Source organism: Gymnodraco acuticeps, unplaced genomic scaffold (assembly GCF_902827175.1).
Source record: "Gymnodraco acuticeps unplaced genomic scaffold, fGymAcu1.1, whole genome shotgun sequence".
NCBI classification, from domain to species: Eukaryota; Metazoa; Chordata; class Actinopteri; order Perciformes; family Bathydraconidae; genus Gymnodraco; species Gymnodraco acuticeps.
In genome coordinates, this window is record NW_022991219.1 from 300,066 (window position 1) to 326,118 (window position 26,053).

At 40.7% G+C, this 26,053-nt stretch overlaps 1 protein-coding gene across 1 annotated transcript; it reads right to left on the bottom strand.

Annotated features, from left to right (window-relative positions):
- Positions 1–23,183: 23,183 nt before the first annotated feature.
- Positions 23,184–25,576, bottom strand: adra2a (adrenoceptor alpha 2A). Its single transcript, XM_034239260.1, has 2 exons — positions 25,259–25,576; positions 23,184–25,107 (listed from the first exon to the last, which is right to left on the bottom strand). Exon 2 carries the CDS (start codon positions 24,900–24,902, stop codon positions 23,643–23,645), a length of 1,260 nt encoding a protein of 419 aa, XP_034095151.1. The 5' UTR covers positions 24,903–25,107; positions 25,259–25,576; the 3' UTR covers positions 23,184–23,642.
- Between the last annotated feature and the right edge of the window lie 477 nt (positions 25,577–26,053).

The following is a 26,053-nucleotide window of genomic DNA, read 5'->3' on the forward strand; positions in this document are numbered from 1 at the left end:
CTTTGCAAAATTAAACTCTGATGAGAGAAGCTTTAGTCAACTTTTGTATTTAATGAAAGCCGAGTTTGTACACACCTCCAACAAAAAATAAGCTTTCATTTGTTTCAAATCATCTTGCAGTTTAAGAGGCCAACATTCAAGGCAGTTATACCCTGCAAGGCTGAATATCAGATATACTTTGATTATCTTCAAATAATAACCGTTGTTTCCTGAAAGGACTTGTCAATAAAAGGCTTTCCCTCTCCCAGCCTTTAAATATTCAAATGTGTGATGCCAAGGGCAGAAAAAGCATTGTGTGATAATGAAATACTCAGCTGACAAACGGCAGTCCTCACAGCTCAGACTTTATTAGGTTTAGCCGTCTTTAATTTCTCCTTGGTGGATTGAAGACAACTGGCAACTCGTAGTGCAGAAAATGTTAAGGAGCTTTACCTTCACTCATTCTTAGGGTGGTGACGAGGGGCCGATCAGGTGAAAAGCTCTCCTCTCTCATAGCTATTTTCTCACAAGCAGGGAAAACAGTCATGTGCTTGTAATGATGTATAGCTGAAATTTAAGTGTGACATTTAGAGTCTCCTACACAGAGGCCGTAATATCGACATGCTGCTTCTGACACGAGAATCGGTCAGCGGTACCGTGATGTATAGCGATAAAAAGATCATGTAAAAGATGTTTGTGTCAGTTACTGTTTGTCACAGTCCCTGAGGCCCTGAGCAGGGCCTTGAAACAGAAGGGAGCACAACATTAAGGGATACGTTTTCATTGTGACGGTAGAACGTCAAAGAAAATGTATAGGCATTTTGAAGTTTGGGTTTGTAGATTGTTTTTATTCAGCAGACATTTAAACATTGTGGGAAAATTGTCCTTTGGTTTGCATAGTTGATCCTGTACAAACGGCATGTTTTCCACGTCTGTCCGTCCTGGGAGAGTGATCCCTCCTCAGTCACTCTCCCTGAGGTTTCTTCAATTTTTTTCTCAAGTTATTTAAGGGTTTTTGGGTTTTTTTTCCTTGCAAGGGTCTAGGGATAGAGGAAGCCGTATGCTCAGCATTATTTGTGATTTTGAGCTATATAAATACAAATGTTATTGATTTGATTTGCCATTTATTGACTGTAAGCTTTCCTCATTAAGAACACAGATATAGCTCTGCCACATAACTTCAATGATGAACTCTGTGAACTCTACACTCTGTTATAAGTCATAAAATGTAAAAACAAACAAAGTCTTAATAGCTTTATTGCTGCTTTTCTTCTGACTTTTCTATCTGATTGTCTGGTTTAGTAGAAATGCCAAAAAACTATTTTACCATCATAGTTCAGAAAATGAAAGGTTGTCTATTGATCTCTTAATTTAAATATGAAGCAGATTTATGCAAAGATAAGACATCTAAGTATTTTCCTAATTTTAAATATTCAGCTTACTATTTGCTTTTTATTTACTTTAACCTCCTGGGACCCGAGGAAAAAAAGTGTCTTCCAATTTCCTATTTAGGGTTAAAAAAAACTATTTAGGGTTAAAAAAAACATTTTGCAATTTAGATGTTACAGTATGTCCACTGTAGAGGACGTCGGGACCATATTAGTTTGAAAAGACAGCCAAAATTAACAGATAGACTATGTAACGTATTATGGTTATAGAGTGATATTAATACAATAATACATTCACCTTTATTTAAAACATAAATAAGTAATTGATCTGAACATTGCTGTTTATTTGGTCAATAAAAAACTAGTTTGGTTTTTGGTGAATCTTTCCAGATCTTCAAAGACTTTGTAGTCAATGTAGTGGGAAAAGTACCTCATTGACTCCAGTCAGCACGGGCTGTAGGGTCATCTTGACTATAGTTTTATGGATGTGGTCTCCATTTGACCATGCTCATAGAAACAAAGCTTGCATTCCTGAGACAATTCTCATTTGTCATGGCTCCACTTAAAATAAAAACAACAATAAGACATACGTGCTACTCTTGGCCCACAGGGGGCCATGTCTTTCCAGCTCGTCCCTATCTGTCTCTATGCATCTATCTGTGCGCTCATGGTGCCTCCTGCATCTTTCCCCCCCTTCTTCTTGACCCTCTTCTATCCCAGGTGTGACATTCTCATCTCACTCATCAGCTGAGAGATCAAAATCTTAATCTCCCTGAACTTTCTGGTACAGAAAATGTCTGCTTCAGTTACTTCTCCTGTAACAATATTGAGTCATAAAGTCCATGAAGACGATCTGACGTCCACTAGAATGGACATTTATAAAAGGGCTGTTATTTAAAAACTTGAATTATTTAATTGCTTTCAGAACTAATTATATAGTTCCTCACATGTTAATAAACAAGAACATGTATGTATAACATCTTGTTTTTGGTATGCCAGCCATTTTGGATGAAAAGAAAGAGGAACTTCCCAGCATGCAATTATAACCAATGACATATCACTGGAAAGACCAGGATGTCCTCTTGTACAGAGGACATCCTGGTCTTTCCAGTGATATGCTGTACGCACATCAGGGATTGATAGAGTAGCTCAAAAGAGTAAAAGAAGATGCATGTTAACAAAATGTCCACTACAGTGGACATTTTCAATGGGCTGTGTTTTCCGTGACCAATGTGAGAGTGATATGGTGACAGTCTGATGTCAGTGTGTGTTGGACTTTATGAGAATTATTTGTATCTTTAATCAAATAAAACAAAGTATAGTTGTATATAGTGTGAATTGGGCACCAATTTCCAAAACTGTTATCACTATTGCAGATGTTGGAGGGAGAAAATAAAAAATGCTAATATTGCTTTACAATGATAATAGTTAGCATGGTTTTTTCGACCTTAGAGATATATTTACATTTTAATCAGCCGAATAAAACAATTCTACACTTCTCAAACCCCATCATTTCTTACGTGTATTTATAAAAACAACCGTACAATCATCCTCCAGCTTGTTCATGGTCAGCACTCTCTCCTGCTGCTCTGTATTGTCACTGATGCTTTATTTGTCCACCTCCGTCTGGATGGTTTCACCTTTGCTGTATGTACGAATCAAAGACGACGCACTTCGGACCAAAGTCTAATGGATGTGCACCAAAAAAGCCAAGCTAAAATCTGGAGTGTTCAGCCAAGCTCATCACCATGTCATAAACATCAGCACAGAAATACTGTCCTGTTTATTTCCATTGTCCTTGTTTGATGTTTAAAAATAGATTATAGAAAAGATGAGAACAAAGAGGTTTCATCATGCCAAATCCCTGTCTCATTTGAGCGTTTGATTGGTTTATTCTGTGGGCATACTAATGTTACAAAATACCTGAATTATTATATGTTATGGTCATAACACTTATTTTGAGGGGGAAATTGGTAGATTTAGCATATTTTTCTCAACATTTCAAAGAATTTGTTTTAAGGCAGATTTGCAGGATTTAAAAAAATGTTTCCCCGGTATCTAGTAGTTCACCAAAATGTTCCTGGCAGCATTGACACGACTTTGGAACGTCATTTGTGGCTGTATGTGAGTATTAAAAACAATAACGCATTTCTTTTGTCTCCACACTTACCAAGAAACTTCATAAACTGGTGGTAATTATTGAGAATATCTGTGTATATGTGTAAATGTATCTGTTGATTGTGTATATAGGATATACATATTTTATACATATTTGTATACATATCTGTATATTGTATAATTGTATTTTTGTATTCGGGATGGTTGGAAACGTCATTTCGATCTCTCTGTCTACACACAAACTGAAAGATTGACATCAAAGTTGAATTGACTTGTTTTTAAAGTTGTTAAGTTGCAGGGAAATGTTATTTTCCATTTAAACCACTGTGTATTATTAAGTATCGTCCACAATACACACTGATGCTATCGGACGGTATGTGCAGCTGCCTAGTTAAAATGAGAGAGACTGGTTATACTGGACTGCTCTTTGGGACGATTGTGGACCCCTGAGGGCTGCTGCTCTACATAACAGGTTCTCTTTGCCGACGTGCATGCTAAAACAAAGGCTTAAAATCGCTATGATCCTACACAATCAGCATGGTAATTAATTGTGTTGATCCCCTCTCCCAAGCCTCATCTAGTTGTTTGACAAACAACAAGGCTGTCTGAAAATGTGTTACAGAGAAGCAGCAGGAAAATGCTTTGACAATAAACACTGAGAGTATTGTTTTGCTGTCTGCTTTGAGCTATAGAGAGCATGCGGAGAAGAAAAGACCAGAAAACAAAGAAAGAACATTGTTACAATTTATTAAAAGCGTGGTACACCTTGTGCATTCTTCACACCTCTTTACAAAAATGTGTCATGCAATTCAACTAAAGTTTTGTGTTCAGACTGTCCAAAGTAAAGTACACCCTGTCCTTGTGAATTATAACTTGTTAAGTCATGCTGCTTTACTATGCTGCTCTATATTTCATTGTCAAATAATGTAATCCCACTGAAGAAACAACAATAAAGAAGACATATTTTCCATCAGCAGTGAAGCCTGGGATTATTTTATGTGGCTGTTTCTCTTTTACATAACAAGGTGTGTTATTAGTATCACCTCCAGGATACAGCTTTGTAGTCTCAGGGATTTGTGTTGGTCATTGTCCAAAGAAAGGAGATCCAGTTCTTTGTGCTGTAATGGGAGGCCCAGATAAATAAATAAATGTAAAGCTATCGTACGACTTTGTATGTCTTTAATAACTTTCATGACACATTTTATTACTGAAATAAAGTCATATTACTTTTTAATTACCATTTTCTTTTGTTACCATACCATGACTTTTTGTGACATACTTTACTATGACATTTGTTTAACTTCTTCCGTTATCATACTACACTTGTATACTTTGACATACTGTCCATTTTTTTATATACTATGCTTTGACGTTATCTATGACATGTCCTGAACATGCTGTACTATAGCTCAAGCTATTAGAATGACTGATATTACTGATTTGAGACTCTGACGTTAGGAGCTTAATTGTCTCATCATTACCGAAGGCAAGTACATTTTGAAGGACGCTTTGCAAAGGGAAGAGTATAAAGGTCTCATAAACACAGTTGAACTGTGTGATCCAGGAGCTCAATATGTTAAAGGCTGTGAGAGTCTGAGATCGTGAGTTTAATACTCATTGAGCAATAGTGACATTCAAAGGCAAATGTAAGAGGGTAAAGTAAAAAAGCTTAAAGAAACTGAGTTAACTGTTTGATCCAATATCTCAAGATATTAGAAGACTGTGTGACTGATGTTAGGAGCGAGCACTAACTGGAAAAATCTCCCATTGGGAGGGATGAATGAAACACAATGCATCAAGTGGCATGCGGTTATTGCAGAGACCAGAACGTTATATGATTAAACTGTTCCCACAAATTAGATATTTACTCATCTTTAGGAGAGAAGAGAGCTGAGAGAGGTAAGGGCTGAGGTAATGTGAATTCACAGTACAACGAAAGACCCCAGGGTTTGTGTTTTGCACTAAACAACACTGTTATTGGCATAAAAACCCTGAAATCATAACCAACAAAGGTTTACTCTTTTTTTCCTGTTTGGGTTGCTAAACCATGGCAAAGTGTAATCAAATGACAGACATACGTATATCATTTTGTTAATTTAAATGAGAGTTTACCAGTCAGTGCAGGGAGTTCAGGGTAGATGGATATTTCAACAAATCATGACGAGACAAGGGGGGGTATACTACGAAGCAGGATTTTAGCTTAGCCGGCTAAATTCAGGGAAAACTCCGGCTTTCCGGTCCTACGAAGCTGGTTCTCTTTTTAGCAGGCTAGATCTCCATGGTAACTTATGCTTAGCGGCTAACCTGGTCGGGACCAGGTTAGGTTGCAGGCTAAGAGCTCAACTCAGTGAAAGCACTGCCTGCTGACCAATCAGAGCTCAGTGTGCGGAGTTTAAAGCGATCAAGTCATATTACAGGAGAAAGGAAATACAGAAAAGCTGCCGTCGCAGGAAAGACGGCCGGCAAAAATCACCGACTGTGTGAACGTGAACATTAATAGAATATCACCTCCATCTTCAGAGCAATCTGACTATTATAACATTAGCGTTAAGAACACTTACCACATATCTACCACAACATAAGTAACCGGATCAGAGTAACATTAAGTACAGTCCGCGGCATATCACTTTATAATGTATCATATATTTTCTTATCTGAGTCAGCTGAGCCGTATCTGGCCGTGCAACACTCACAGTGTCACATAGCCTACTGTATGCAGAAGTATTATTTTAAGCAACACATTAAGTTGACGAAACACTTGAGACAAATGTAATTAAAGTCAGATCCACTCGTGTCTTAGACGGGGCAGTGATATCATAAACCTGTTAATGTACGCATTCAAACACTTGTTCTTTTGCCAGCTGTATTCACCTTGCAGGTGCAGCTCTGTGGCTTTTATCCTGGATAAAGTGTTTAAGTCATCGATGTTTAAAGTTTAACGTCTTCATATTTGTCTAATTATATAGTTGACTTTTCATTCAGGAAGTATGACGCTGCGCTGTCAGTACGCTTCTCCATGTTTGTGATTGGTCGAATGCTCCAGATACCACCCCTTTCATGTGAACGCGCACCTAACTAGATAGGACACGACTGGCTTGAGCGATCCACTTGATAACCCGCGTCGTAGTACCGTTTAGCGAGAGCGCGTATGTTTTTGGATTAGGCCAACCGGCTAACTCAAACATATCCAGGTTAGGTTGAACCGGCTTCGTAGTATAGGCCTCAGGTGTTTCCATTTCTGACCACTTTTGAACCACTGTGTTCTTTTGTTGTTGTATGTCCCCAATCACTTCATATCCTTAACCACGTGTTAATTGCTGCAGCTAAGATCAGGAACTCTAACCCTTTTTTTAACTCACACCTTTCAAACCAACCATAGCATTGTTACATCATAAAGATTTATATGTGTTACTTGGAAGGTACAGAGAAACAAGATCATTGTCGGATAAGGAAATGCCTCTGTGTCCTTCAGTTTGTATACAAACATTGTTTTTTAATTTAATTTGAAGAAATTGTTGTGAATGACAATGAGCATTTAATTGTCTGTTAGGCTTTATAGTTGCTTCTCTACAACAACAGTTGGTGAAACCCAGTGGGAAACCCAGCTATACACAAACAGAAGGCTTAGGCAAAATACAGTATGATGCCATAAACAAATTGTGGAAGTAGAGGCAATGCTGTCTGCCATATTTTAAACTCATTGTTACAGTTTTCTGGCTCACGACTTTACTGTTTTGTTTATTTTTGCTGTGAAATACTCTACTCATGCCCAACACCAAATGGCAGACAATGGCAAAACATACCTTACCTAGTGACCAAAGTGGAACATTGAGTCGATAAAGAGCCAGATGTCAGGAGTTTGTAGAGATAACAAATTGGGCTAAAAGAGAGTTATAGGTAAACAAGACTTAAAACAATGATAATTTTGCTCCCTAATTCCTGTTTGCTTTGTATAACAATATGTTTGCAAACGACAACACAATATCAACTAACAGCTAAACGTGAATAATAATAATAATACATTGCATTTCAAAGCGCTTTTCCAGGTGCTCAAAGACGCTTTACAGTGGTGATAAAACATGATAAAATAGAATTTAAAAGTTATTAAAACAGCAATACAGCATAATTCACAGATTAAAAGCCAGTCTGAAGAGGTGTGTTTTGGTCAGTGTTTTGAAAGTGGGGGGGGTCAGTGCAGTCTCTGATGTGTTGTGGGAGGGAGTTCCAGAGGGTGGGGGCAGCGATGGAGAAGGCTCTATCCCCCCAGGTTCGGAGCTTGGTTTTCTTGGGGATAGAGAGGAGGTTCGCTTCTGATGAGCGAAGGCTGCGGGAAGGGGTGTGGTGGTGGATCAGGTCGGAGAGGTAGGGGGGAGCCTGGTTATTGAGAGCTTTGTGTGTTAGCAGAAGGATTTTGAAGTGTGAATACATGTTAATGTCATGTTGTCAACTTGTTTTCACTCCCATTGGGGTTACCAAAAATAACATCTGTAAAGTGGAGTAAAAAGTACAATATTTCGCTCTGAACCAAAGTGAAGTATACAGTTGTACAAAATGGAAATAACGTAAACGTACCCCAAACTAGTTCATAAGTACTAGCACATACTGTATGTAAATGTTATGAGCAGATGTAGCCATTCTGTGCAGCCAGGCAGCACAAATATATATCTTCTCAGTTTTTTTCAGATAGCTAAGTGGAAAGTAAATAACACGTTCCTTTTCCTATCCAAAGGCCTCAATGCAGCTGCTTTTTAGTATCTTTGAAAAATATCAGCTTGTAAAATGAAAGTGCATATTGCATGAATTTTCAATTCCCTATCTCAGTGACTTTGTTAATAAACTAACATGGTTGTAAAAACCATATAAAACAAACAGCTAATTGAAATAAAAAATTATTTGAAGAAATCAGATAAAAGCAAGGATACTACTGAGTGACGCAAGCAGTAAAACCAAATGGGGAGTGAAAAAATACAATTATAGATATAATAAATACAAAAGAGAAAGAGTGCACCAATGAAAACCACACTCACTCAGTTAATGTCAGTGTTGGGGCTCCCCTCCCGTTCTTCATTCACTCAGTCAATCACATTTGTTTAACGGTGGACAGACATCCCTCGGAGTTCCTAAACACTGTAATCTCTCTCCAATCAAATATCGCAGCCTGAGTCGTGGAGAGAAGATACCTCCACACTCTCTAAAGCTGCAGATTCATCCCACAGTTATTTGCTTTTTGTTTTTAACTAATATTCTAGTAGAGTTTCTCTCTTCATGTCTACCCAAGACAACAAGACAGAGATATGTTTCTGCTTGTTCCTTCTCTTAACGCCTGTTGTTTTTAAACATCCAATGCCTGGGTCCACATAGCTGCAATTATTGTTACACCCCAGCAGTTGAAGCTAGGTAAAGCTCTGCAATATCACAGCAAGTGTATTGTTAGTACTGCGGATCTCCAGCGTCACATCAGAGTGATAGGTTCATCATCCCCCTGCAAAATCACAGTGTAATGAGAGTATGGATGCAGCGCTGGGAGGTCCCTGAAATTACACACAAGGTCCCTGCAATTGAATCCCCTTCTGCTAATAATATAATTCTGGTCCACAACAGCGCAGTAGGGCTTACGTGCCTGCTGCCATATGGACTGCATGCTTGTGTGGTGTGAAGGGACTCAACGCCTTATCTCCAGGCAGCAGTCACATCCCTCTGCCTTGTGTCTGGCTTGTTGTTTTCATATTTCTACAGCAAGTTCCCACTTAGTCAAGCGGTCACTGGGGAGGAGAGGTCACCAGATGCAGAAGAGGGGGGGTGGGGGGAACAGAGGATGAAGAGAGTGTGTAATGACAGGGGGGATATATAAAAAAGGAAAAGTTGGGGAGAAAGGAGAATTACAGAAGAGAGGGAGAGAGAGGAAAGGAGCAGTGAAGTGTAGAGGAAAGGAAAGGGGAGGGTTGGAGGAGAAAAGGGAGGAGAGGGGTTGGGCTGTTCCAGAATAAGCTTAGCTGTTTATTGTTTAATTCCTTTGGGATGGTTGAAATCCTGTGAGAACGGACTACTGTGGATCCCTGGACAGACTCCATGTGGAGAGTGCAGGAGCCAAAACACACACACACACACACACACACACACACACACACACACACACACACACACACACACAGTCTGAAGGAGCGAGCCACAACTCAGCAGTACGTGTTGAGGACTATTACACAGCAACTTGCTACCTGCTCAGTCCAAATCTATTTTGACAGCAGAGATATTGATAGAAATATGCTCAGCAACAGTTTTATCAAGGCATTAAGCCCTAAGAAATCGATTTTTCTAGCTGTCAGGTTGTTAATGATGAATAACGTTGACTGATAACCAGAATTTATAAACATCCGCTCTCTGGGCCTCAATCGACTTTTCAAGAGGAAACATGTGGGTCAGTGAAATGTTTTATGAAGGAGGAACAAAGGTTGTGAACTCTTTTCCCATGCATCTGTAATAAGTTGGCAGGCATAGTGTCATATCACAGAACTCTTTACTAATGCACAACCAAGTGCTGTGATGCACTCTTTGATGTGCCTCTACTCCTCCTGCGTGTTATGGGATATTGATGTATGTATTTCCATCAGAGAACTCCCTCATGGCCTGAGAACGTGACAGGGAGACAGGGAGAGACCATGCCAGATGTCTTACCCCCGGCCACCAAGATCAACTCTCACTTTCTTTTTTTTCCATCTTCTGCGTGACACTGACTATCTGAAACACAAATGATCCTCCCATCAGTATTCACAACCAGGCCCTCTCCCCATTGCATTCTCCTTCTCCATGCATAGCCATTTCTTTCTTCTTCGTTTTTTATATATTTTTAACCTCTTCTTTAGCCCAACTCAATTTCCATTTCCAAACAGTTGGATTCATTCAAAATGTTAAGCATTACAATAAATTAAAGCAGTTCAAATTTAAATATGTCTGAGTATTTAAATTTCCTGGGAAGGGAAGAGGCAGAAGAGGAGAGGTTAAAGAGGAAATACAGTGTGTAGATCTTGAATGCGTTTTGTCCTACTATTAAGATCTAAATGTGAGCTGGTGTGAGTCTAACTCCTACACAAGTTCACACACACACTGACACACACATAGAAAATCACACACATGCATAGATGGATGAGCAAACACATCAAGAGACTCCGTGCTGTATTGATTAATAGTGCTCTGTGAAACGTAGAGCAAATGATGTGGCTCCCTGCAGACTTGCCCATTTTAAGGCTGATCTTTGATAGGGAGAAGGGATGCTATGAATTAATTGGCATAGTTTAAAAGTGTTTCTGCTAAACTAAACCTGAGCAGTGACTTCATAGAGGAAAATATGATAGATATGGCTGTGTGAACGGGTGTGCACTTAGAAGACTGTTGTGCTCTCATCTGCCATCGCTTTGTCAACAAGCACTACCTATTGTGGATAATTCGTTTTTTTAACAATGCCTAGTTCTCTTTCACAAATATTAGCCTATTGTTTACAATGCAGTCTAATGTGCTGCAACAAGCCTGTGTTATCGCTTCATTTGAAGGAACAATGCCGACATGGTAGCAAAGTCCAGACGTAGGCCTACCTGCCTCTTTCCCCTTGATCCAACAAGGACCATTGGTTCCCAACTGATTTCTCTTGAGCAATTATCTTACAGCTCAAATATTTACACTCTCAGAGACAGTGGCGAGCCGTGACTTGTATACCTAGGCACTCTGACCCCCCCCCCCCCCCCCCTTCCCTCGAAAAAAAAGAAGAGATATTACGTCTCAACGTAGAATTCAGCGGAATATCAAAACAGTGGTCCGGGGTGCAAAACGCATCAATGACAGCGACCCTCTACCACACAAAACAACATCATGTATATAAACACCTATCATGACAGGGCACCCACAGCCAAGTAGCAATTGCAAATGAATTAAGTTGGCACGGCGGCCCGCATTGAAAATAACTTAGGCCTACCTTTGATGATCAAATCACTGAAACACAAAGTCCATCCTCCTGTCCTTTTGGATGAAGCACTTGCGGGTCATGCAGCTGATCCTTTACCACTCCAGTTTATCATTGTAAGTCAATCTTGAAAATGACTCGGTTAATAATTTCGCAACGATGTCATCACTATCACTGAAGTGAGCCATCATCATGAACGAACTTATGCTAATCATAAATCTATCGATCATAAATCTATCGTTTAGATTTATGATTAAAAAATAATAAAAGTAGGATAGACATGTGGATATTATCCGGCTGAACACAACGTGCATTTATCTAACAGGTTCGTTTTCCACAGACCTTATTTCAAGCTATTTTCCAAAATCCTATGGAGAAATCCCGTTGCTTTCTGTCGAGGGAATCCGAGCGAAGCTTACTTCCGGGTTTTAGGACGCGTCACTGCACCACTTGCATAGACCATTATACATCCTACCAGAGCCATAATATATGGCTCTGCATCCTACATACTTATTATACATCCATGCATAGACATCACAGCGGGCGGAACTTGTCACAAAGTCCGCGAAAATAAAGCCCGCCCATTTAGAGGGAAGATATGATTGGTCAATTGTACTGTCATTTGATATTACTCTCTCGTTGAGTTACTATAGCTGGCCCTCTGTGAATGTAGAGAGGGACCAACCAGGACCAACAAGCTCTCCCGTCTTCACAGTAACTCGCAGAGACGGCATTTAACCCTTCACATTCCAACAGAAACTGAACAGGCAGATTCGAAGGATTTATTTCTTTGGAAATATTATTTTAAATACAATTAAATCAAGTTATTTTGGTAAAACTAATGAAAAATGTAACAACAACAAAAAAAAAATTTTAAATGTTTTTTTTTTTAATGTTTTCAAATATTATTTTTTAGAATATCTTAGGCGGGCCTAGAGGGCAATGACGGCTCGCCACTGCTCAGAGAAGGATTACACTCAATTTGTGGGTAAGCTCTCTCTGGAAAAGATTTCTTTAGGTTTTTTTTTAATAAAAAAACATCACGGTAGACTGAAGGTAGTCAGTTAAAGAGGGAAAACACAGGGTTTCTAGCGCTCTATTTTGACACAATTCCATTTGCAGCTGTTTTTTAAATGACTTTTGAAATTGTTCACAATGTTCCAGGGCTTCCAAACCCATATTCGGCCTGCCGTGCACTGTTTAATGAACACATGATCATTTGGGAACGTTCCAGAGAGAATACCGGTGGTTTTCCTCCATTTGTGTTTGCCAGCCACATAACCCAATTCACCCATGAATATGAGCTATCAAGTCCATTTTCCATGTCTGGGCCTCAGACTAATTTACGACTGGCATTGATATGAAATACGAGCCCTTTGTCTCAGGGAAATAGGATTATTCTCATTGATGGGAGAGGCAGAATCATATCAGCTTTGACAAAATGGGGACTGCTACATGAGAAGATGACAGTCAGAAAGCAGCTTTGGTAGGGTATACACAGCTGTTAGCGTGTGGAGGTTTGAACATCTTGTCATGCAAATAGTTCGGAGGCTTTAGCATATAGATGAGCTGGACTTTGTGTTTCAGCCTAAGTGGCTTGCACTCACTTCCCTCTCTCTGAATTGCTTTATCTGTCTCATCCTCCCACTCTTACACACACACCTGCTGCTTCTGAACCTTTGGCTCTAGTTTCAATTAGCTGTTTGTTTTCACAATATCAATTCAACCTACACACACACACACACACACACACACACACACACACACACACACACACACACACACACACACACACACACACACACACACACACACACACACACACACACACACACACACACACACACACACACACACACACACACACACACACACACACACACACACACACACACACACACACACACACACACACACTTCTGTCTTTCTTCTTTCTTTTCCAATCTCTAATTTGTACATGACATTTTTGTATCCATCCATCTCCTTTGAACCAAATGGATGCTATGTCATGAAAACACCCACATATCAAGTCATTCAGCGTTTAAATTCATGCTCACTGGCACACCCTTCATAATTGTCCATGATACTGATAATTACCTATAATGCATTTATTTCCCATCATATGCAGGCGCCCAGTCCCGCTTTTACATACAAATATCCTCCTTCTGAATTATTCATATGTACCAGCCGCTGACATGACACATTATGTTTGTAAAATGGCATGAAATTACATGTTGAATTGTTTGCACAAGTGTGTATATAATGTGCATAATTACATCCATATAAGTGGCTGTTTTACGGAGAGGGGAGTGTTACTCAAATTAAAATAACAGCGGAACAACATGAAACAGAGAGGCTGCTGTTTGGCAGATGAAAGTGGGAAGAAGAATGTGGAGAAGCCACAGAAACCAACTACACATGGACTGATACCTGAGCACAGACAGAATACATCATTTAATTTTCTTTTATTTTGCACATGCAGACATTTATGGATACTTTATGTATGTTGTATTGTAAAGCGGTTTCTTCACATTGCAATCGTAATACACTTCTTTTGATTAGTTGTAAGGGTCTACGGTGTCATATTTTGTAAGAACTATGCAACGCAAAGTTGGGATTTGACTCGACCAAGATATTTTATTACTGAGGGGCTTTTGTAGAAAGGCGCTCTTACATACTTACTCTAGGAATAAATCATTATCTATTGAGCCCTGTGGAAATTAGGTCTTTAAATCTTTAAAATGTACAGACTGAGCTCACGGAGAACAGGAGACTCACAATGAAAAATTAATTCAACAAAACACATGCTATGGCAACTTTTTCTGCTCAACTAGTTCAGTTTTCTTTACGAGGTACATTTTAAAATCTTTATTCTTAAAAAGGCACAACTTCTCTCTATGAGTGATGTTGCCTCTACATAAACACTCAGTTTCCTGCCAGTTAGAGGTTATTTCACATGAGAGATGTGTTCTCTGCTGTTCTCTCTCTGGTTTGAGGTGGGCGAGGCTCGGTGGGAAACATATGATGTCACTCTAACATGAACCAATCAGAGTTTAACTGTATTGCAATCTAAATCTGATGACAGCTATGTTTCTATGCCACAGTCAATTAATCCTTATCGAACCGCACACATTTTCGGAAGTACGTATTTCTTCAAGTTAGTTCATGAATATTTAGCGACATCCAAGCATAAATAATTGGTTTCTACCCTCTAACATGACTCATAGGAGCGGTTCCTAAATGAACACCCCTCACAGTGGCAAGATATCAACACATCCTCATACCTAACGGTTTGAAACCTGTGATTATTGATGTGATTATGGTTTTAGTTCATTTAGGATTAGGCAACCAAACTACTTGGTAAGGATTAGGAAGTGATCATGGTTTGGGTTGTTGCCTAACTTAAATTACATACACATACATACATACATACATACATAAGTGAACCTGCGTTTAATACATGATTTAATTAAAACAAGCTATGTAAGGTTACTAAAGTACCAAGGCTTAAATTACTCAACAATGACTTTTGCTTTCACATGGCACACAAGCGGTGATCTCTTCAGGGAAAGTCCTGGGTTTGTTTGCATTCTATAATTATCATTCGGCTACAGGGTCAAAAAAGCTCTGGCTTGTTTGTTTATATTAAACCAATCACAATTGTCTTGGCGACGCTTTGCACAATTTGCAGCCCTTGCAAATGAGATGTGTGGGGAGAATGGAGATTAAAAGATGATGCTGAAGCCAGGCTAATACAACAAGTCTACATCCAGTGACCAATCCATCCACTCTGACATCCTCCCTGGGCTTTTTTGCTCTTTATACTACATCGCCTTACTTCCTCCTTCGCTCTTATTATCATTACTTTGACCACTACAAGTCTTCACCTACTGTAAAATATTACATAGATATGGGTTGTACTAAGTTGCCTGTTCAAACTACCTACAAGGTTTTCTTTCTCAGGGAGGATACTCTAATATTTAATAATACTGAAAAAACGAACTTAAAGGGGACCTATCATGCAAAATGCACTTTGTGATGTCTTTTATACAGAAATATGTGTCCCCGGTGCGTCGGGGAACTCACGCAGCGTCAGAAAATAAAACCCTCTCTCTTTTCCTCCGTACCCAAATCTTTTTAAAACGGGTGTACAACGAGCGGATACAGATTTCCATCCGAACTGACGTGTCCATCCGTGGTGACGTCGGCGGACCCACAGAAAGTTGCTATCAGAAACAATGCCTGACGTGTTTTGGACGTCTTTGTTTACATTAGCAAGCCTTGCTAACACTCAGAGCTAACCTGTACTGAAGAGCACATGTTTTTAAAAAGCAGGAAATAAAAAAAGAACTCACCTTGTGATAAACCTGCAAGAGAAAAAGCATTTGAGCTCCATACTATTTCAAAAATAATCCTTGACGTGGTTTAAACAGGATGGCGTTTTATCACAACCGAATTTAACTTTATCTCCAGTAGAATTCTGATCAGGCATTAGCTCTATGGGCTCAGAACAGTCTCATAATACACACATGCACACAGAAGGATTCACACTTGTATTTCCGGATCCACACTTGTGTTTTTCAATGCACACGTTGCGTGCGTGAGCTGCATTGCTTAAGAGATCCTCTCATGCTATCTCTTTTACAAAATAAGTGTCCAGTCAACGACAAAACATCAGTGATCGTAAAGTGGTAGTATATTTTTCACAAGCAATGTGAAACATGAAACTTATACAAACTGGTGTACAAAACTCACATACCTGCGTTGATCTCCTGGAGTGTCTCTACTCTTTCTTCTCCACATCTCTTGTCCACCATCAGAGATTGCAAACATTCAGAAACAGCTAGAGGTAGGGGACAAACAACTTGTTCGCTGGGCATGTCAAAAACTTTCCGAAACTGACACAGAGGAAGAAGCATAGAAACATGGAAGACTTTGTAGTCGAGGCATCATGTGGAGCAATGTGAAACATTAAACATAAATAAACTGGTGTACAAAACTCACATACCTGCATTTCAATGGGCAGCATAAAAGGACTCGTGAGCTGGGTTCTGGTGCTCAGATTAGCTATTGATGATCACGTTGATAAATCATATAAAACAAATAGCCAATCACACTCAAAACATGTTGCTGTGACTGTGAGCATTAAACAATTAACATTAAACTAAACAAACACAACAGTACGTTATTGTCCTTATAAAATAAAAACATACATTTTGTCCACCGAGATAATACAGGCACCTTACCCTCAAGAGATCCTCACGTGCTATGAGAATCTCCCACAATCCTTTGCCGTAAAAAAGCTAATGCAGGCACACGTTTGTGACACCAGATGGCGCAATTGTGTATGTGCGTGTGGGGTGTCTTGCAGTAGAAAATTCGACTGTAGCGCCGCCACTGTGGGCTAAGCCCCGAATGTTTCCAGTTCCAGGCGACGCCCCTGGTCTGTCCTATACCGCTCGCTGAAGAGGGTGTAAGATGACGGTCCGGAGGCGAGGCCGCCTTTTATACGATGTGATTGCGCGCGCATTCAGGTAGGCCCGCCCCGGGGGCCGGCTACGTTTATAGAAGTCTCAGTAGGTGAATGCTTGCATGGTATGGTTGAGAGGTAGTATCCATAGAGTCCAGTAGAGGGCTCCGCCTGTGCTTATATAACTAGGGTTACAATAGAGTGCCACAGTGACGCGTCCTAAAACCCGGAAGTAAGTTAGCATACCCTACTTTTATAATTTTCAAATCATAAATCTAATCGATAGATTTATGATCGATAGATTTATGACATGTGGATATTATCCGGCTGAACAAAACGTGATCTGTCTCCAAAATCCTATGGAGAAATTGCATTGTTTTTTGTCGAAGGAACCGGAAGGAATTTACTTCCGGGTTTTAGGACGTGTAACTGTGGCACTCTATACGTAACCCCTCGTTTTTACCAGGTGCAAAACATCAACAAAAAATCACTAAATGGTTAACCACTATTTATGAATGATCATTATAGTTATGCAGCAGACACCAATACACAAGCATTTTTATATAGCTGTAAACACATTATACATTTAGGCAAACTGAAACAGTCAAAGTGACACTGGATAAACTCCAGAGTTGCACTATGAAATATTCAAAGATAAACATCAAAACAATTGCATGACAACACAACATATATAACTATACAGCAAGCAGCCAAGTCCCTATCAGTAAGGGCCGCGGTGATGAAACAGCAGAGTGCTCAGGTATAATCTCCTTCAAACGCCCACCGGCCAGTCCATCAGCGCACACTAGACAGTCATTACAGACACTACAGCTGCCCACTTCCACTGTCCTCGCTGCCTCACGCTGACTCTGCTGCTCCCGTGTCACCAAACAGATATTCTTCTCTGCTGTCTGTCACTCGGGGAGAGAAGGGAGTCCCGCACTTAGAGCCAGAATAATGGAGAGCTCTACTCTTTGTGGCTTTTATCTGCGCTAATTAAAAAACTCACAGTTGGCCAGGAGATGGAAATGTTTCTGTTGTTTTTTTAAACTTTCACCTCTCTTAAATGCTCTCTTGTTATACTCTTTTAACCATCATGCCCAAATACCACTGGGACGTTTCAGCAGGTTGACTCGTGATTGATGTGTGACGGCTGTGTGCCCATCAATCAATCAATCAATGTTTATTTATATAGCCCAATATCACAAATGTTACATTTGTCTCAGTGGACTTCACAGTGTGTACAGAATATCAGTATGACAATACGACACCCTCTGTCCTTAGACCCTCACATCGTACAAGGAAAAACTTCCGGAGAAAACCCACAGTTTAAAGGGAAACATGGGAGAAACCTCAGGGAGAGCAACAGAGGAGGGATCCCTCTCCCAGGACGGACAGACGTGCAATAGATGCCGTGTGTAAATCAAAAAGATAATACATTTGCAACATAGGTAGGTGCCCATCATGGAGATTGGCTTTTAACCAGAAAGTTCTCCTGGGACACAAATCAGTGTAGTGCTGAATGGATGGCTCAATTTATCATTAAGTCAATTGACAGACAATGAATGTTATAAAATGTGGCTGTTTTCTTGAATATTAAGTGTGCTTATTTATTTTATATGTACTAGTATGCATAATATTTGCTTTCCAATGAAATTGATATGTGTAGATAAATTGAGGGATTAAGTGTTCCTTTACAGAAAAACACTCACCTACTTCTTAAGCTTACTCCTCCAATTATATCTAATTTTATTATCTGGAGAAAAACTTTGTCATAAACCTGACAAAATATACTTTTCCTTTAGCTCATGAATAGTTTACTCTTCAGAAATATATGGACATCGGTGTGAGTGCATGGTGTCAATATGTGTTGTATATACATCGATATATGTGTACGTTAATGTATGCATAACTTTATTTAAATATATTTGTATAGCCTCCTATAGGAGGCTATAAAAATATATATACATACAGAGTAAAAGTAATTCAGAGAACTTGATGAATTTAATAACGGATTATTTGTTTATTTAAGCAAAATGCTAGACTGTTACTCTGTTCCTAAGTTTCTCCATTTCATTCAGATACGAAATTGAGTCCTTATTGCTCCAACTCCACTAATGTTTTTTATGCAGGGCAGCACAACGTCAAACCCTGCACTGTCTCCTTTCTTTAGCAACAGCAAATTAATCTAATAATCACCTCGTATAATGCGGTGCGGTCTCTGGGACGATAGGATGTGATTGCTCTCGATCATAATGAGCTCCTGCAAAATAGATTTGTCTCGACAAATTATTTCCCAGGGAAATATCCACTGCCCAGCGTTATTTGTGTCTCCAATCAGACCCAGAGGCCTGACAGCTAATCAGCTGTCATTAATGAGACTGGGGCACTTTTAGGAGCTGACAGGCAAAGAAGAGCCGAATGTTAGAAAATGTGATCCTACTTGAATAATATGTTCTTGAACAGTGTAAAGTGTACTTTAGATGACAAATACAGACCTGTTGAATTGCCGCATTGAAGACAAGCAAATAAAATTAGAGAAAAACAACAGTGAGTCATCAGTGACACGGTGAATAATCCCCTACGCTGCAGCCACCTCAAATAGGCGGATGTCACAGTAAAAAATAAAGGAAAGACGTACAGGTGGGAGCATGAGGGGGCCTCCATCAACACTCATAGTCATCATGACCTCTTCAACCCGGCCACCTACAGTACATGTGCACAACATAAAACACGCCCATCCTCCCACATCAACACAAACGCATACTGTCATCTCAAATGCAAGGATGAAACTTCATCCCTCCACAATGCCCACATCCTGCAACTGCAAATGATTGTTTGTAGAGTATGATTTTTTCGCGGCTGCTGACATTTTATCCATGTCTCTATGAATGGTAGTTGCACTTGGCTGCCATGGTTAGCATTTTGAAGATGGATGTGCACTCTATCCTGATGATAGATGCCCCCGATTCCCTGTGTGTGTGTGTGTGTGTGTGTGTGTGTGTGTGTGTGTGTGTGTGTGTGTGTGTGTGTGTGTGTGTGTGTGTGTGTGTGTGTGTGTGTGTGTGTGTGTGTGTGTGTGTGTGTGTGTGTGTGTGTGTGCGTGCGTGAGTGTGGGTGTGTGAGTATTGGGGACGAGAGGTTTCTGCTGACTTTAACAGCTGTCAGCAAGCACATCTGCCTAACGATATCACCGCTGCTTGTTGATGTGGGATGTACATAGAGGCAACAGAGAGGAAAAGGAGGGCAGAACAGGGGGAAAAAACATATTTATCACTAAGAGTCCAATGTTCCTGTTCTGCTTTACATTTTGAGAGGACACATTTTTTCAAATCCGTCCTGAAGCTATACCCACATGCCCATATGTACATGGGAAGAGTTATTGCTATTACTCCTGTCATTACTGGCCTTGTAAGATCCCTTCTTAGCTCAATTCCAATGAACGTGATATAAATCCACAATCCTTAAGTCCCTGTGGCACCGCTCAAAATGGAAACCATTTCAATGGAAGCTAGATACCACTTTAAATAAGCTTTTTCTATTAAAGCATTCCTTTTGAACATTTTGATAGACAGGGATCACATTGTCTTGATGCTAGTAAATGGAAAGTAAAAGGTATGACAAGTGACATTAGCTGTTGGTCATACCAGAGAAAGCATTAAACCAGTACTAAATTAAGGCAGGGTGATTTGAATTTGAAATTATTATTTTTGTGCACTCAGAAGAATGAAAATCTAGTATGATTACATTAACCAATGACTCTTTAAATGTACTGTAAATAAGGGCATGTGAGTATTGTGTCACGATTTACAAAAAAAAAGTTAACCTTCCCTTAAACGACAGGTTGTCAGTGTAAAAATCTCCTAATTCGTTTTTTTTATGGGGATGTTTCCCTGCTGAACATCAATCCCATATTATCTGTATTCAAAACCACTCCTAATGTTTGGAGTGAGTATTCTTGGACACTAAATTAATGTGGAACATCAGCACGGCTGCAGGCTTGTCTGTCAGTGGGAGTTCACCCCATGTGTTTATATGCGCTGCAAACACACACATATTCCCACATACACAACCTCTTTCTTTCTCACAGACTCAAACACTTTTTTTTAATCGTGCTGGGAAACACTCCACTGACTGAATATACTCAGAGAAACTCCCATGAGGACTATTCAGCTTTCAGAGGATAGCGCTGTTCACCTGCCTTCCTGAATGTCAAAACAAATGCATTTACTTACAGGCTGTTGAAGAACATTTTCTAAAATAGTTTGTTCTCTTAAGAATCACAGACTCAGTGTGATGAATCAAATCTCTTTACTTCGTGTAGCATAGAGAGAAGACCAATGTGCTCTGAATTACCTTTAGAGCGTCTTGCTTTATGTTTCAATAGTTAAACAATGATACCCTCATATAGGGTTGGCATTTGGTACAATGACTTTTTAATGTTACCTCTCAGTTGACTCTTAGCTGCATCTCATCTGATCACCTTACTACTTAGACACAGTGAATCACATAAGCATCAACGACAGTAATACATTTAATATTACATCTGAAATGTCCATTCCCGCAACGCCCTCCGCTGGGAAAAGCTATATTCTTTGTTTTGACTGCACGGATGATAGTCACTCTTTTGTTTAATACACACATCTCTCAGACTTTAGCAGAGAGAGGGAGAGAAAGAGAGAGAAAGTAGTCAATCAGGTTCTGGTTTAACAGGCTCCATGTCTTCACTTAAAGGTCCCAGGTCATGGCCATTTCCACTGATCATAATTCCATTGTTGAGGTCTACTAGAATAGATTTACATTGTTCAATGTTCCAAACTCACATTGGTTTCTCATACAGCATCTCTGTATAGTATGTGTATTCACTCTCTGTCCTAAACGGCTTGTTGGGGCTCCTGCCCCCCCCCCCCCCCTTCCTATGATCCCACTGTGCTCTGATTGGTCAGCTCGCCCACTCTGTTCTGATGAGTCAACCACCGTTACAGCGGAACATGAGTGTTTATGTGTTACAATGGCATTACTGGTGTCCTCCAGAAAATGACACCAGTAATGACAAACAGATGAGAATTCTGCGTGGGGTCTGGGTGCCGTGTTGGCGGGACGTTGCGGGGCTCGCTGCTCCGCCCTTTGAGGCTCGAGGAGCGGACAGTGTGAGCTGGATTACTGGTGTCGTTTCCTGGTTGCTGCGTGGGGTCTGCGAGACAGCAAGACACTGCGGAGCTCAACCTGAGCACACACACACACACACACACACACACACACACACACACACACACACACACACACACACACACACACACAGCCTGAGCTCTGGGTGTGTGTGTATGTGTGTGTGTATGTGTGTGTGTGTGTGTGTGTGTGTGTGTGTGTGTGTGTGTGTGTGTGTGTGTGTGTGTGTGTGTGTGTGTGTGTGTGTGTAAGGAGCTCCACGCAGCACCGCGGCTGAGAAAAGATAAGGCTGAGTGAGTGTGTGCTCTGCAGTGTTACGTCACTATAACCAGGAAAAATGGAAACGAGGCGTTCTGGGGGAGCATGGACAGCATGGACAGGTCTTTTCTGTGTTAGAGTTTTACTCACAACAGAGTTTACTTTGAAGGTTTGTGACTTTTCAGACCGTTTACATGCAGAAAAAGCTACATAACACACAAGGGGACGGGAAATAACCGGAAAAGCATGACATGGGACCTTTAATGACGCATACCATGTACCACAAAGCAGCAAATGAACCGTTACTTCTCCACTTCCCGTGCCTCACAATGGAACTGCATTCATCTACCATCCACAATTGATTCATAAACTGCCCCTGATAGCCTTAGCAAATACACAAGATTTAAAATATCTTTGACATTTTTTTATTAATATCATTTCGGGAATCTGACATCTCGGAATGAAGACCTACATGATTAATCTGAGGACCAGAGAACATTTGGACATCGAGCTCCTTTTTCATCTCTAGCAAAGGTCAGATTCAACAGACCGTTGAATTTGCACTTTTCTGTCAGAAAGAAACTCGAGGGCCAGCTCTGGTCTACAATTCTCTGAATGAGAACACCTTCACATCCGCTTTGCATTTTGGGGCATCTTAACACCTGATACCTATCTGAAAGCAAATTAAGACTTATTCCTATAACTGATTCTACTGATGCCTAACATACTGAAGGTACTGTAGTGTGTGTGTGTGTGTGTGTGTGTGTGTGTGTGTGTGTGTGTGTGTGTGTGTGTGTGTGTGCGTGTCAAGGCAGTGTAAAAGAAAAAATGAGATGAGATAACCTGATGCTTTACCTTTGCATTAAGAGCAGTTCAAGAAAGAGGTTTTATTATTTAAAGATCCAGGATTTATCCCAAACTTTGTCATTACCATCGCTATCTGTACCATCATCGTTGTCATTATCATCATATCATACAAAATGACACAATTATGGATCCATAACAAGGACAATAAAGATATATTTTCAGACACTACATACTTCTGTAAAGAACAATACATATCATGACTTCACTTTGGTGGATTCCTTTATAAAAAATAAAAATAACATTTACGATAAAAGCATGTTTTTAACTGTGTTCTGTCTCGACCTCTCTGTGAGGATGATTGACTCTTTGATAAGACACTGTAAAGCCTTTCCAAACATTTAAACACCTAGAGTGTACAAGCCCATGCACAATGGTCTATTAATTTAATAAGTTATGTACAATAAAGTAAAAAAAGAAAGTATGTACACAAAGTCAGAGTCCATCATACATATCTTCTAGTGTCTCTCCTGCACAGTATCTTTTTAAACGACCTCCTAAAGTCATTGTTGAAGATGGTGTAAATAATGGGGTTCAGAGCACTGTTACAATAGCCAAACCAGAAGAAGAATTTGAACAGGGTGTCGGGGACAGGGCAAGACTCGCACAGTGTCATCAGCATGTAGGTAAAGAAAAAGGGAAACCAGCAGATGACAAACCCTCCGATGACCACGGCCAGAACAAAGGTGAATCGTTTCTCGCGGTTCTGTCGGCCCTTCCAGCGGCTACCCTTAGAGCTCGGCGCCCGCCTTTGGACGCCATCATCCCCCGGTTTGATTTGGCTAATATTGGTTTTCCCCTTGGGCGCTTTCTTTTTGATGGAGCAGGGATTTTTTACATTGTGGTCAGATGAGGACGAATCCTCAAGGTCTACCCCGTTGACCGGGCCCTTCTCCTCATCTGCTCCTTTCTCTCCTCTCACCATCTCTTTCAGCTCTATGTCCTGCTCGCCGTTCAGCTTCTCGTGGCAGAGGCGTTCCTCTGCTCCCACACCGTTGGCCTTCTGGTCGGCTGCAGCGACAGTGGCCGTCTTTGGCATCTCCGTCCGCTTCCTGTCTCCCGGTGGCGCCCGAGTCCTCTTTTTGGCGATTTGATAGATCCTCACGTAGACAAGGACCATGATGACGCAGGGGAGGAAGAAGGAGCCGATGCAGGAGGAGATGACGTACCATTTGTCGTTATTGATCTTACACACAGGGTCCTCCACGCGATTTTCCTTTTCCATGGTGATAAGAGGAGGGAAGGAGATAACCGCCGCGATGACCCACACGATGAAGATGATGCACTTGATTCGCCGCGGCGTCCTCTTCAGGTTGTACTCGATGGCCTGTGTAATGGACCAGTAGCGGTCTAAACTTATGGCGCAGAGGTGGGCAATGGAGGCGGTGCAGAAAAGCACATCAAGAGCCAGATATATCTCACACCACACCTCGCCAAAGTACCAGTATCCCATTAGCTCATTGGCCAAGGAGAAAGGCATTACGAGGGTAGCTACCAAAATGTCCGCCGACGCCAGAGACACCAAGAATAAGTTCTGGGGAGCCCTCAGGGCCCGGCTTGTAAACACAGCAATGACCACCAGCACATTGCCAAACACTGTCAGCATGATCATGATCCCCACCAGCACAGTGAGCGGCAGCGAGATCCGCAGACTGTAAGGGGCGACGGCTGGCAGAGTCTGGTTGGTGTCGTTGTCAAACCCCATTGGAGCAGATGTGCCCACTTCCTGTTTGAATTCACCTGGGTTTAACAAATATCATCACCAGGAAGCACGGAGCTAGTAGCTCTCAGCAGGGCTGAAAAAGGAAGGGATTGAATCACTCCTCTGAGGCTTCCCAGATTTCTTTCTTTCATCATGTGCACGCTCCTCAGGGAGGAACCTCTTAGTGTTCATAAGGCTGTCAGTTCATCTGTAAATGTGACAGAGCAATTAGATTAACTTTTCAATCAATTATGACATGTGTTTATAATTATTACTATAATAACTAACTTAAGCATTATGTCATATTCCTGATTAATAGAGAGGACAAAAAAGACACATAAAGTGCGAAGTGATCTTACCTGAGGCAGAAAGCGGTGGCACAAGCTGTCCAGCGCCAGAGACGCACGGACATTAAAAAAGCTGTCAGCGGGTAACTTCTTTAAGCAGATCAACAGGAAGCAAAGAGGATCCATGTGGCGGATGAAGCGAGAAGTATTCTTCCCTCCGCGGCGCCTCTCCCTCCCGACACAATGATCTGGGCTCAGTGGCGTACCTAATGGAGAGCTAATCATGTTATCCGGGCTGCTGTCTGTGTGTGGGGAGTCTCTCTCCTCAGTCTGTGTGAGTCTCTCATCGGTGTGTGTGTGTGTGTGTGGAGTCTCTCTCCTCAGTGTGTGTGCGTCTCTCTCCTCTGTGTGAGCCGGAGCGACACTCCCTCTCTTTATAGCTCGCACGCTGCAAAAAGTGTCTCGCTGCGGGGGTCACTGCGCGTTCACTGAGTGACAACAGACATGTGTGCGTCATAACAATAATCCCGTAAATGTTCAGTAGGTCAGGATAGGTAAAAAAAAAACTGCATTAAATAGATGAGCACTTATAATAATAAATGCCACATAATCTGGATGATACAAATAAATTGCCTTTAATCATTATGTCGCCATTGTTCAGTTAAGTGGAATTTTTCTGAAGTCGTTTTTGTCGTAATCGTTTGCATGAAAGTCTTTCTGTTATTGTCTTTCTATTCTTCTGCCATTGTTTGCCATAGACTTTTATTCATATAGATTAAATAATAAAAGGAGGTCTTATCGTGGTCATGGCAAGTTTTCTGAACACAGAGGCACATCAACATGCTTATCTTATCTTTAGAGGATGAC

What these genes read in the sequence shown, in the direction of transcription:
- adra2a (XM_034239260.1), bottom strand. Translation starts at nt 24,902, where the DNA reads ATGGGGTTTGACAACGACACCAACCAGACTCTGCCAGCCGTCGCCCCT.